This window comes from Pongo abelii, chromosome 1 (genome assembly GCF_028885655.2).
Source record: "Pongo abelii isolate AG06213 chromosome 1, NHGRI_mPonAbe1-v2.0_pri, whole genome shotgun sequence".
Lineage (NCBI taxonomy): Eukaryota > Metazoa > Chordata > Mammalia > Primates > Hominidae > Pongo > Pongo abelii.
The window spans coordinates 179,699,095-179,713,283 of record NC_071985.2 but is presented as its reverse complement, the minus strand read 5'-3'; the positions used below and the strand labels follow the sequence as shown (position 1 = coordinate 179,713,283).

General features: G+C 57.9%; 1 protein-coding gene across 3 annotated transcripts in view; it reads right to left on the bottom strand.

The window, feature by feature from the left end:
• Positions 1-14,189, bottom strand: part of GLIS1 (GLIS family zinc finger 1) — a 250,425-nt gene that overhangs the window by 21,994 nt on the left and 214,242 nt on the right. For 2 of the 3 annotated variants that reach the window (XM_024256330.3, XM_063712355.1), the window contains exon 5: positions 4,357-4,518. The exons of the other annotated variant lie outside the window; for it this stretch is intronic. In XM_024256330.3, the coding sequence (XP_024112098.2) occupies positions 4,357-4,518 (162 nt within the window). The remainder of the gene's footprint in view (positions 1-4,356; positions 4,519-14,189) is intronic. 3 annotated transcript variants of the gene reach the window in all.

Sequence of the window (14,189 nt, the reverse complement as noted above, 5' to 3'; positions counted from 1 at the left end):
TGGGTGGCTGGGGGGCAGGGGAGGTGGGGAGGCTGAGGAGCCTGGGGAGGTTGGGGGGGCTGGGGGGCTCGGGAGGCTGGAGAGTCTGGCGGGGCTGGGGGCTGTGCCCTGTGCGTGGGGAGTGGACAAGTCTCTTCCCCTCAGGCCCCCATGGCTCACCCAGAATATAAGAAGTGGACCCCAAATCCATCCCCACTGCCCCTCCTGAATTCCTGCCCAGGCCCCACCCTGCCCTCCAGGCCTCAGGCTCCCCACACACAGCCAGAGGGGAAGGTCTTTCTCACAGACCCGCTCTTGCCTTTGAAACCCCTTGGTGGCTCCCTGGTGCCCTACAGGCCATCTCCCGGCACTGCAGGCCCTACACCTCCCACCACGAGCACCTCCTCAGCTCTCCCGCAGCCACGTCACCTCCTCTCCAAGCCCTCCTGGCATCCTCCACCTCCTCCTCAGGCCAGAGCATCCCCCTAAGCGCTGTCCAGCCTATGTGCTGGCTTTGCTCAGTGTCCCTCTTCTCAGCCAGGGAGCGACTTGTCTGATTCATCCCAGGTCTGAATGACCCAGGGCAGGGGATTCGTGGCTCTAATTGAATCCCAATCTCTCCCAAGGCTTCCACAGGACCCTGCTTGAGGACTCTGGCCACTGCTGGGGCTTGAAGCTCACAAGGCTTCCCTTTGTGGACACGTCTAGTGCTTCCGCTCTCTTAGAAGCCTCCGCCCTGCTGGGACTGCAGGGGACAGGAGAAGGACTGGAGGAAATGACACCTCTCAGAGTGAGTACCAGGGACTGCCGTGTCCTGCCAGACACACCCACGTGGAACTGCCCCCAGAACCTCAAGGCAGCTTTGCCCCTGCTGGACTAAGGAGAGGCCAGGCCAACCTCGGACCCAGGGAGAGGTACCCATGGCCCTGGGACCTCATGAGGAGGGGAAGCAGAAAGAGACGACCATACCTTGGTGCTGCCATGGAGAGTTGCCAGATTAAAGAAACGGAGGAGAGCAAAAAGAGAGAGACAGCAGTGAGAAGCTTGCTGGGGTTGGCCTGGGAGGGAGAGCGGAGGCCTGCCGCGGATGGCCCCTGCTGCCCCCAGCCCGCCGCACCCCAGAGGTAGGCTCCCTCTCTCACACACCATACACACACACACACACACAACCACCACCACCACACACCACACACACACCACGCCATACACACCCACGCACCGCACACACACGTGCATTCACATGTGCCCAGGCACACACACGGCCCTGCCCTGTCCCTGAGCCGGCCCCAGGACTGTCCCTTGGGGATGCTGATACAAATCCACTCGCTTTCGTCTAAAAGCAAACAAGCTGGCTCTGTGTCTGCCGGCACATTTGCCTGGAAACGGGCGGCAAGGCCCATCTCTGTTTGTTTTTCCAGGGCCTGACGTGTGTAGAACATTCCTCAGGCCCCATTCCCCGTGAGCCCTCAGGAAACCCTGTGGCAGTCCCCAGCCAGCAGCCCAGCCCCGCCTGGCCATGTGGGCCATGTGGGCTGCAGCGCCGGGCGGCCTCCCTCTGTCTATAATGAGGACGCTCTGAGTGAGTCTGCCATGTGGAGCCCCTGCCCGTCTGCACTTGGAGGCCAGCTCTGCTGGGAGCACTCCCCTGTGCAGGCCCCGTGCTGAGCACCGGCCATCCGCCATCTCCTTGAGCCCACACCCACCCCATGAGACTCATCCTGCTTTGTAGAAGAAGAAACTGAGACCTATATTTTGCCCAAGATCCCACAGCGGGGAGAGGGAGGGAGCGTGTGCAGGCCTCTGCTAGAATGCCTCCTCTGCTCGGTGGCCTCGAATGGTCCAGTGAAGTAGGCAGGGGAGAGAGAATCATCCCAGTGGGGAAGCTGAGGCCCCGTGCAGGACAGCGGCTTATTTGAGTCCGCTCAGGGGATCTGTGCACTCAGGACTCGAGCCCCACACTGAGAGCCTGGGACACGGCAGGATGTGGTCAGCGCCCAATCAGTAAGAGGACAGGCCGGGGAAGGCTGCCCAGTCCATGTGCGGAGCCTCACACCTGCTGCCTCAGCTGACCTCCCTCTCTCTCTGAAGCAGGGGTTTTACCTCTCAGGAGGCCCAGGGAGGCCAGGGGCTTTCCTCAGACCTCCAGGGCCAGGAGGCAGGGCCACGGTCAGAACCCTGGCCTGGTCCTCTCCAGTCTGTTCTGAGAATCTTTCCCGCCCATGGAGAGAATCCCACATTCTCCAATGCCAGAGGGGAGCTGGGGACATGGCTGGTTCCCTCTGGAAAGCAAGGCCCTCCCCTGTGAGGGGCCTGACCCTAGGGGCCTCTGGGGGCGGGTGCTGGGACAGCAAACTAGCAACACAGAGCTGCCTGCGGTGTTTATGTGGGGAGCTGGATCCTAGTGGGGTGCTGGGCTTGGCTGCTGCACTTCCCAGGCCTCTCGGGGACCTCTTGGGGGAGATGAAGGCCTGAGATAAGCCTGCAGGCTCATTCTGGGCCTAGCCTGACCTAGACCTTGGGGCTCTGTTCACACACCAAGTGGGGGCCAGAGGCCTGTTGCTTTGGGGCTGGGTCCAGGAAATGCAGTAAGGAGGGAGGGAGGAAGAAGGAGGGACAGGGAAGGTGGCCCGAGAGGCACGGGAGGGTGGGGAGAGGGTGCAGGGAGGCCTGGCACTGTCAGTGCTGGCTTGTGGCCTCTGGGAGACATAACTGGGGGTGCTGGGGCACAGAGCGTGCCTCTCAGGACCTGGGCCAGGGTGCCACGGGCCCCTTGGGCTGAAAAGGTGACAAAGGCAGGGAGATCTGCTAGCACCGCTCCTCACTTCATGTCCATAGCACAGCCTGTGACAATGAAGCTGAGAAGGGGAGGACAGTTGGGTTCAGGTTGGGGATGGGGCCCTTCCTTGCCACCCTCACCCCTCTGCTCTTCCAGCAGAGAGCACTGGACTTGGAGTGGCCCAGCCCAGGTTTGCATCCCAGCTCTGCCACACACCTGCTGTGGACAGGGCAGATGACTCAGTCTCTTTGAGTCTCAATTTATGAAATGGGGATAATGGGCCCCATCTTGGTTGGTCACCAGGATGAAACTGGGGACAGTGTGTGTGAGACTGTGGGGCCAGATATACAGAGTGTCCCCCCCCCAGGGCCTGGCCTGGCCCCAAGAACATTGCTTCCCTGCTGTTTTCTGAGCACTGAATCTTTTCTGGGTCTCGGTTTTCCCAGCTCTAAGGTAAGTGGCTGGCATCAGAGACCTGCAAGTGCCCTTTCAGCTCTGACCTCTGCTGTCTCACGGCCTCCAACTTACCCTGGAGGGGTCAGCTGCCCTCCTGGGCCCCTGTTTCCTCCTCATCTGTGAACTGGATGGGCTGGGGGGCAGCCACCCAAATCCCCCAGCCTCTGACCCACAGAGTTCCCCAAACACCTGCAGGAAGCATAGAGAAGCCAGCCTGGGGCCCGGACGTGGCTCTGCTGCAGACCCCAGTCTCCTGCAGCACATGGGGGCTGGGGTCCTCCTCGGGCATGTGCCCCTCACCCAGGGCCTAGTGTAAGGCCCTGGTCTGAGTCAGCTCTGCCACCGTCCAGCTGTGCGATGGTGAGCAGGCACTGGCCTCAGGTGTCCCACTTCCCTAATCTGTCAGATGGCTTCGTGACTGCCCCTGCCCAGAGCACAGGGTCTGTATGAGATCCTGGGGGGTGAAGTTTTAGGAAGCACTCTATTAACGGCACACAGAGGGCTGCCTGGGCAGACACTGGAATAAAGCTGCTGTTATCTATGCCTGGCGCAAACAAGGGAAGGGAGGTGGGAAGGGAGCCAGTATCTGGAGGCCTGGGTCACCTGCAGGAGCCCGGAGTCTTAGGCACTGCCCACCTCTGCTCCTCACCTGCAGGGCTCAAGGGACAAAAGACCGCCCTGGAGAGCCTCTGACCTGTGTCTACGGAGGGGATGGGAAGAGCAGGGAGCAATCTGCTCCGGCGTGGCTGACAGGTTCTGGGGAGGGGACACAGGAAGGCAAGGGTGCTCTCTCCATGAGGCTGTGCACGGCTCTGGCGCCCAGGCTGGTACCCACAGGCCAAAGCATTGCTTCTTAACTGGGGCAGGTTTGCCTCCCCTCACCCCCGGGGACATTTGGCATCAGAGAGTTTTGGTTGTTGCGATTGGGAGTGGGAACATTGTCTCCTATCTAGTGGAGAGAGGCCAGGGATAACTGCTAAACATTGTAGAATGCAGAGGACGCCATCCGACCCACTGCCCTGCCAAGCATCTCCTGCCCCAAACATCAGTGGGGCTAAAGGGTAAGGCAGGGGCTCTGCACTGAATGAGCGGCAGGTGTGCGGCCGTCCTCCACCCCGCCCTGGGCCTCTGCCTGTTGGGCCTACCGTGTCTAGGTGGGTGCGCTGGTGCTTGGCGCGGTCGCTGGAGTTGCTGAAGGCCTTCTGGCAACCCGGGTGCTGGCACAGGTACGGCTTCTCGCCCGTGTGGCTCCTCAGGTGGATCTTGAGGTTCTCCAGCCGTGAGAAGGCCTTGCTGCAGCCTTCAAACTGCAGGAGAGGCTGGTGAGGGGAACTCCCAGCCCGGTGGGCACCTCAACCCTGCATGGAAACTAACTCCCCCAGGCCTGCCTGGCCCCAGCACCCCTGCCCCTCCCATCCTGCCGGAGCCTCTGAGAGCTCCGATCAGCTCCCCATGAAGTGCTCAGGGCCCAGGCCTTATCTGGAAAGGCCTGATGAGTCCAGGAAAACAGCACCCTGACTTAGAAATGGGGCATGAGGGCTGGAGAAGAAAGTGGCCTTTCCAGTTCTGGACCTGAAAGGCTCCCCTCCCCAGGGCCATCTGGAAACGAAGCGCTGCCCTGACCACAGCAGAGCCCCGAATCAGGGCAGGCGTGTGTCCCAGCACAGAGAGCTGAAATATGGACAGACCCACAGCCTGGATCTGAATTGGGCTCTGTCCCAGAGAGGCTTTGGGCAGTGCTCTTGACCCCTCTGCGCCTTGTTTCCTTGTTTTCAAGTTTGAGACTGTGTGGCCACCACTCAAGGCTGACATGAGGGCCCCAGGGGGTAGGACACTGAATGTCATGGGGTTTGTCCGTCTGGAGCCCAGAGTTGATGCTAACTGCTGTCAAAACAAGAGCCACATTTGTAAACTGAAGGGCCCTTCATAGATCCTGCTGCTCTGTGACCACATACAGCCCTCCACACCTCTCTTTAGGCCCACCCCACGCCCTAGATCAACATCAGGGGTTGGCCAGACAATTTCCAGCCTTTGTTCATTCAAGTCACTCAGCAAGGAGTGTCCCCTCTTTCACAGCCACCCACCAACCTCCCTCAGCCCTCACAGCCACCCACCAACCTCCCTCAGCCTTCAAAGTCAGCTCAAATGCTGCCCAGAGGAAGCAGCAGCCTCTGGTCCTTCAGTGTGATGAGCTGCTCCTTCTGGCTTCTCCCCATCTGTCCCTGTCCCAGCCAGGCTGATGTTCTGGCCATGTGCTTGCATGGGTGGGAGGAGGGGACCCAGCGCTGACGGGCGCCTGCTACATCCAGGTGTGGTGCTGGGTGTTGGACACACAACAGCTGTGAAGTATATGGCATTAATGTCCCCATCTCAGAGATGGAGGCTTCATGTGGTCAAGTGACCTGCCCAAGGTCACAGGGCTGTGACATGGCAATGACAGGACTCAGGCCAAGTCTGATGCCAAAGGCCAGGTGGCTCTGCTATGCCTGCTGCTTCCTAGGGCAGGTGACCCTTAAGGAGGAAGGGACTAGAGGAGGCTGACCCCTCTCATGAGCCATTAATTTCATCCTCCACATCCAGGGCTGAACAGCCAACCATGAGCACCTAACCCAGATTAGGGCCCGTGGGACCCCGCCCCTCTGAACCAGGGGCCAGCATGCGCTCCCAGCAGCAGGTGGCCCAGGATGAGCTGGTAGCCGCTGTGTTACCCGAGGACTGGCGCTCCCAAAGCCTGCTCTTCACACCCTTTCTCTGGGGCTCATCTGCGGGGAGTAGGGGGAGGAGCTGGTTGGGTGCCTAGAGAGAACTGTGGGCTCATTTCAGACCCGGTGATCCACCTGGCTGATTTTCATGGCCTTGGCTCAAGGCTGTTCAGCACATTGAGTAATTTCTGGTGCGAGGCTGTTCATTGGGACAGACTGGCTCCAGTCTGCGGTGAGTGCCAAGCTGCAGAAAGAACTCAGACACAGGTCCTGCCCTCTAGGTGTAGAGAGCCCGTGCGGGAGACGCACACACGCACACCATCATAAAGCGACCCAGTTGAGATGTCACAGAGGGAGACACAGGGGCTGTGGCCACACAGAGGAGATGCCTGAGGCAGCCTGTGGGCCACGAGCTGCTTCCACGGGCTTGATGACTGTAGCGAGCTTAGACAGACATGTGGCAGTGTGGAGACACAGGCAGGCAGTTCCCCCAACACTGATGCATTCACCTCATTCGGTCTCTGGCCCTGCCCGAGCCTGAACTGCGACCAACAGATCCAAAGAAGATAGTGGGGTGATGCACACTGAAGACCAAGGAAGGGCAGGCTGGGAGGCACCAAAGCATGAAAAAGGCACAGATTCCCTGTGAAGGCCCCTGAGTGGTTGATGTGGGGTTCATTACGCTGGGGGTGGGCTGGGCTCTACTGGGCAAGGAGTCTGCAGGGAGCTCAGAGGCCAGATAGCGGGGACTCAAATGCCAGGCCAGTGAGCCTGGGCTCCACCTTGGGGACAGTGGAGACCCTTCTCCTAAAGAAAGGAAAGGACAGGGTCAGATATGTGCCCTAGGAAGACCTCTCTGGCTGCTGGTGACAAGTGAGGACCGGGGGAGGAGACAGGAAGACGGCAATTGTAGCAGTTCTAGATGAGGGTCACCAAGGCCCCATCCAGGGCAGAGGTGGCAGATGGAGCACAGGCCAGGGCAGAGCCGCTCAGACAGACAAGAGAGACACAAGAGACATGAGAGACAACGATGGTCCCGGGACAGCTCCCTCTGCGCCTCCTGTCCCCTGGAAGCCCAGCCACAACTCGGGGCCCTGCTCTGCTGGGGCGGGTCCAAGTTGAGCCGCCCACAGCTGGGTTTTAGAGGCTGTTCTGCTTCCTACTTCCAGATGTTGTGTCTTTTTCATGCATCCAAACCAGGAGGAAATCCTGTTTGGGCAGTAAATAGGCCGCAAGCCACCTCCCGTGCTCGCCTGGGCCTTGTGCCAAGTTCACCCCAACGTGAGATGGGGGAGCCCGGGCTGGAGAGCGGGGCTTCCTCTCAGCGTCCAGCTCGTGCCTTTGTTCCCCTCTGGCCCATGCAGGGCGGGGAGGTATCTACAGCAGAGGGCAATAACTCCTCCAGGCTGTGTCATTTTCCTGACTGTGGGAGAGTGCTGGATGGTGGACCATGATCGGTACATCACCTTCTCCCCGAGGTCTGCGTATTCCTGCCTTGGCCAACCCTCAGTGGCTCTGCCTCTGTTCGGACTGTCCGTCTCCTGGGACTCCCTTCCCTTCCAACTCTCTGACCATCTAATTCATACGTTTTTTCAAACACAGGATCTGCAGCTTGGTGTTCATGGTCTTCCAACATGAACCCAACTGCCTCTCCCATGCAGATGCTCCACGCGTGATGTGCAGGAGTGAGACTGTGTCTGAACAGTCCTGAATTCTGTCAGGAATTTCCATGCCCTCAGGCCTTTGCTTCAGTTGTTCCCTAGGCCTGGAATGCCTTTCCTTTATTTGCTCTTTTCGCAAACATCTACTCCTATTGCTTAAGCACTCTCTCCCAGAAGCCTTCCTCAACCTTCCCCACCCCATCCTCTGCGACACCCATGAGCTTGTGGGGTAGGTTTTCCCTGCACAGCCATGGCCTTCTCCCCTTGCCTCCAGGCTGAGAGTTTGAGAGTTCCTTGAGGGCAGGGCTGGCATCTCAATCATGGGGCAAAGGGTGGGACAGAAGCATGATATGGGGGTTGCTGGGCATGCAGTCCACGCACCCCTGTGAGTACACTCCCTTACCCCAGTGTGAGGCAAGGTACCCCGAAAAGTGCGTGTGCACTGATGCCCGTGCTGTGCCCATGTATGTTGGCCCAGCCTTGTCCTGCTCCCCGCCCCCTGGAACTTTCCAGAGCTGAGCCACAGGCTGGGGTATAATAAGCAGCTGGCCGGGATGCCCTGATGGGAGTGGCTCGTCCCTCCAGGTGGAAACAGAGGTAGCAGCAGATGAAGGGGCACTGCCCCATCAGGACTGGTCTGGGATGAGGATGCTGCAGGCACCCCTGGCAGAGCCAGAGACATGCCCCATCAGGTCCAGCATCCCAGACATGCCAGGGGCCTTGAGGGCCTATAGGCTCTGCCTGCAGCTGCCTGCCAAGGTCCTTGTGGTCCTTCCTAGTCAACAACTGCACAGATGGGGACAAGAGGCACAGAGAGAGGGATGGGAGCGACCATCAGTTCAGCACCTATTGTGTGCTTGGTTCTGCTGGGCCTGGTGCTGTCACAAATGTGGCACCTTATCTTCTTCACTGCCCAGTAGGCAAGTATTACTGTCCCCACTGACAGATGGGGAGCTGATGCTCAGGGTGCAGCCAGCACAGGGGCTACACACACAGACCCTCGTGTACACCCAGCTGAGGGGGAGCTCTTTGGGTCCCAGGAGCAGCCTCCAATGAGTGTGAGGTAGCCTTTGGGGTGGGCATGGCTTGAAGGGGCCCCATCCATAGGTTGTGTAGGGCTGGGAGGGCTGTGGGGAGGGAACCCCCACCATTGGGTTGTGGGGGCACAGATGCTGCAGAATGGATGCATGGGGCTTGAGAGAGCAGAAATGCAGCCATCTAGCACATCCCTGGCTTCGGACCTTGGTTTCTCAGGTAGAGGGAGGACTTACCTTAAGGTAATGGCACCATGAGCCGAGGGCATCGTAATGATTCCATAGGGCCTGCACCACAGGGAGTGCCACTGGGGCAGGGCCTTCCTGACACCCCGGTCGCCTCAGGCTCTATGGTACATTTGTCCTGGACAGACACCTGCTTCCTGCTGCCAGTGTCCAAGGGTACAGGCTGGCAGAGCAGACCCTGGACCCCATTGCAAGGGCTGAGTGCTTCTATGTGGGGGGTCACAGAGAGGGATTGTTCCCCCTGTGCCAGGGGCACTGAGCCTGAGCTATGCCATAGGCAGAACTGCCATCTCTCCTGAGAAAGAAGTGCCTGCAACACGAGGTAAGCCCTGTGGCCTGAAAGCCAGCTGTGCACTCCATCCCTCCACCCCCACCTGACCACCCACCCCATCCCTGCTACTGTGCACCCCCCATCCTTCCACTCATGCACTTCTGGGAGTCACTCACTCATCCTCTCCTCTTTGAGCACACAGGTTCTTATCCTTCTGCCTCACTCAGCTGCCCCTCTGTGTGCCTGGCAGTGTGCTCAGAGCTGAGACCCAAGGGCTCCAGCTCCAAACACACTGGACTGTGTTCAGAGCCCTAGGAAGGGGGTGACCCGGGGGCTTCTGGCTGGCAGAGGCTGGGGAGCTACAAAAGCCTTCACAGAGGAGCTCAGCCCTGACGCCCAGGCAGGGGCTAGAAACACAGAGCCAGGAAAAGCATTCCAGGGAGAGGGCAAAGCATGAACAAAAGCAGGGAGGCTGGAAGAGGTGGGATACGTTCTGGAAACAGCTAAGGATCTATTGAGCAGAGAAGGAAGGGAAGCAGGGAGAGGAGAGGTGAAAGTAGAAATGGGAGTTTTGGGGGCTCCCTTCATTCAAACACATGGGATAGTGGTTCCTTCTGGAGCAGGCAAATTTGGGGATTTTTGATCCTAAAGACTTCACAGAAGCCACTCCGTGCAATGACTGATGTGACACAGGCTCTTCACTTGAGGGACTCTGGTGCGACTTCTGCTGGCTGGACCACCCCAGGTCACGCAGGGCTCATGCCCTGGGTCTGAGCTATCACTGTTTCTTCCATCTACCTTTACTAAGCACCTACCGTGAGTCCAGGCGCTGGGCTGGATCGGTGCAGGAGGGTGCGACATGGCCCCCTAAGCCTCAAGCACATATGGCCCTGAGTTGCTGGCACAGGGCCAGCCCACCTTGGGGCCTCTCAGTCCCTCATGGTGGGTGGCTGGGTGGGTGTGGGGTCCCTGACCTCCCACCTTCTACCTGGATGCTTGAGCCAGGAACATGTTGCCTCCTCTCTGGGCCCTGCATCCAACCAGTCACCAGCCCAGGAAATGCCACCTTGTAATCACCTTCCAGGTCTGCCCCCTTCTCTTCTTATCCACCCACTGCCCTAATCCACACCCCAGCATCACTTACCTGGGTGACTGCACAGGTGCCATCCTGCCTCCCTCCCGCCCTTCCCAACCATTTCGACGAGCTATCTGAAAAGAAGACTTCAGCCCATAGCTCTGTGTCCCTCCCTGCTCAAACCCTGCGTGGTTCCCCAGTGCCTCAACATGTACAGATCCTCACCCCGGCATTCTGGCCAGCATGATCTGGTCCCTTGGTGCTGGCTTGGTGGCATCTGTACTCTCCAACCCCCATACCCACACCAATGCATTCCAGCTTCAGATCAGCCTGGGTGCAAAGCTGGCCTCCACACTTCCCAACCCGATGAATCAGGGTGAGCTCATTTCACTTGTCAGAGACCAGATACTTCAGATGTAAGAAGGGGCACACTGTGGGGGCTCTGTGAACCACTGTGCGCAGAGGCATCAGCGCTCTGACACCATCTGTCCATGCAGAGAATGATACAGGCACCTTCTGTTGAGGGTGGATTTGAAACACACTGGCTCAAATAGCCAAAAACACAACAGACTGATGTGGCTAGAAGGAAAGGCTCCCACACCATGGGAACAGAGAAGGTGATACTGAGGGCAGGGGGTACCCAGGATGGGGAGAAGGAAAAGCAGGCGTGTCTAACAATCTTGAAAAATGTAAGAATAGGTGGTTAGGTTTTTCTTATTTACCCCAAAATACACAAACAGTAAAATATATTTGAAGATGAAGTTGGGGTGAATTCAGAATGATAGAAGTGACTGGGTGACACTCTCTCTGATACCTACCGTAGGCCAAGTGCTGTGTGTGTTTCATTTAATTCAGACAAGGTGCCCCGCTGAGGAAGCTACTTCCCAGCCCACTCTGCAGAATAAGAAACTGAGGCTCAGAAGGGTGATGTCACTGGCTCCAGGTCACACAGCCAGTCAGTGACAGAGCAGGAATCTGACCTCGGGTCTGGCTGATGAGTCTATATGTGTCCCTAACCACTCTGGCCACTGCCTCAGGGAGTCCTACCTAAAGCACCAAAAAACAAGTTCTCTCTCAGGAGCTAGCACTGTCATTTCAAACCAGGCGTCACAGGTTCCATTCCTGGGGCAAGGCCAGGCCTGGGCCCAGCCCCAGAGCTGACGCTGGGAAGGGAGGATGCCCACAGTGGATGCCTCCATGCAGAAAGGAGAACCAGGTGGCACGGTGGAGAAGAAAGTTCCAGCTGATCCACAGAACAGCCCTGAAAGGCCCAATTCCCACATGTGGGGTGTGTTACAACAGAAGATTAAAAAAACGGGGAAAATACCCCGGGAACCGTGAAGCCCCAGACCATCTGGAGTTTTATAGTGACAGGCAGGGGAAAATCAGAACCTAATTGAAAAATGTCCACTGCAATCCATTACTGCTGCGTGCAGCTCAAAGAGCAGAGGGCGGGACATGAAAGACAGAGGGGAGCCATCCCAGGAGCCAGGGAGGGGGTGGCATCCTTGCCTCCGAGCCAAACCCAGGGACCCCTCAAGCTCTGGCTTGGGGAGGGGGAGGGCTGAAGCCCAAGATCCGCTGAGCGCTGGCTCAGACATTCGAGTTGCAGGGTGGGTCCACCTTCCTCAGCAAGCCGCACTCAGAGCCTTTTATGCATCTGTGGACGGGCTAAGAGCATGCAGGGGAGCCCCAGCACAGTGCCTGGCATGCCGCTGGCACTGGGTGATGGCTCGTCTCTCCCTCTGGCTCCTGGGGAAGAACCAAGGGCCCTGTTTCACATGTGAGTTGGTGACACCGTGCCGCAAACGAAAGTGCCGCAAATCAAGTCACGCAGACAGAGGTTTGTGCTGGGGATTCACCACCGGGAGCCTGAACCTGAGCTAGTCACGTCTCATTTCTGTCCTCATTTTTCTCTTCTCTAAAATGGGGCCACCACAAATGGCTGGTAGAAGTAAATAAAAGAATATACCCAGTGTAGGAACTGGCACATAGCTGGTGCCTAATGAATGTCAAGTTTCCTGCCTGCGGCTGGCATGGCCCAAAAAGGAGGAAGGGTTCAGTTTCTCATGCTCTAACTAAGAATCTGGACACAGAGAGTGAAGAGGAGGTTTGGGGGAACAGGGCATGGCACGGGGGCAGGGGAGGAAATGCCTTCAGTTTTAGCATTTGCCAGTGACTTGCTTTTAAATAAACACATTTCTAGTTTGAGGGTAAAATATATTGGGTTACAGAAGTCTGGCAGGCCATTCAGGGATCAACTTCTCATTTTTGTACGAACTTTTAAGTTACTTTACAACAATGATGTGGATGGGAGAAATGCAATGCCAGCTCCTTCTCCAAGATGTCAAATAATCCTGTGTTTGGCCAGCTCTAAAGGCCAGCGAGCTGGGCACTGAGGGCCACTCCTCGCTCCTGCACTCTGGGAGGGGCCGCTAGCTGGCCTGAGGTTACTGTCCTGTGCTCCCCCGTGGGGCTCCTTGAGGGTCTCCTCAGAGTTTGGGGCTTCGCCAGTCCTCTGTGGGGAGGTTGAGGCAAGAATGGAAAGGACAGACGGGAGGAGGTTCCTGGGGGTCAGACTGGAGGGCACCGGTCCGGGCTCTTTGATTTGGACCGTGAGGCTCTCGAGGGTCTGGTGTTTGGGGATGCAGTGCCACCTGCATACATGAATGGAAAGTGGGGCATGTGCGGGGGACTGACCAGAACAGCAGCTATCGCATTGACCATGTGCCTAGGACTGGGCCAAGCTCTCCCTAAACACCATCTCACTAATCCTGCAACCCCTATTGTTACAGAGGTGGAAACTGAGTTTAGGTGAAGTGCCAGAGTCCCAGCACTCACTCATGGGATGGAGCCTGGGTTCACCTCCAGTGCCGAGGTCTGTGCCCTGGGCACACTCTGGTCCCGGGTAGCCATGACTGAGCACTGCCATGAGAGGCGAGACCACCTGCTCACTGGGCCTTCATAAGCACCTAGAGGAGCTGGCAGCCCAGGGAGGGCTGAGGGCACACAGTGAGGCAAGGGAGAACGGGACAGAGGGACCATACACCTCCTCTGGGAGCCCGTCCGGGTGGGCCTGTCCTTGGGAGGAGGATCTCAAGGCTGAGGGGGTGGGGGCTGCAGACACCCTGACCCTTCCTCACCAGGAACACACTGACAGCTCTGGGCTGGGCTCTTCTCCGGCAAAAGTCCCTGTCTGGGCAAGAAATGGGTTCCTGTCCCCAGCAGTGCAGCTGAGGCATCTCCTGGAAAGGTGGCGGGCCAGCAAGGATCAAGAGAGCCACCCTTCCAGGGCATGTGGAACCCCCGAAAGTAGGAGGTGCAGGAGGGGCTGAGTCAGCTTCTCTTGGGCCCAAGTGGACAGGTGGGATCCAGGGGCTCTCCTGGTGCTGAGCTGTGGCTAGACATCATCTGGAATGAGGAAAGAGGCTCTGCCAGGGGCCAGGGCTCCACAGAGAGCACACAGCATAGAATGGCTGACATAGGTACACCAAGCCACCAGCTACAGGCCCAGAAACACGGACACTCACACACTCTGATGTGAACACCTCTCCCTCCAACCAAGCCACACGTCAGAGACAGCCCCAGGACACCAACACACACACGTGGATTCACACACACACACACACACACCAAGACCCAGAAACTCCCTCACACACACACTACACCCAAACACACACACCCCAATTCACCCACACATACCATATCCCCACATATATACCACATAACACACCCACACATATCATACCACACACACACTCCACAGCACATGAATGCACACCCCAACACACACCATACCACATATCATAGCACACCCCCAATACATATACATCATACCTCCCACACACACATACCACACCCCCAACATACACACATACCACACGGCATACACCCCCCACACACACACACACTACACATCATACACAAAAACCGTGTTTACACCCCATGACTCATATCACAAAAACACACGGGCCAGGACACACATGTTC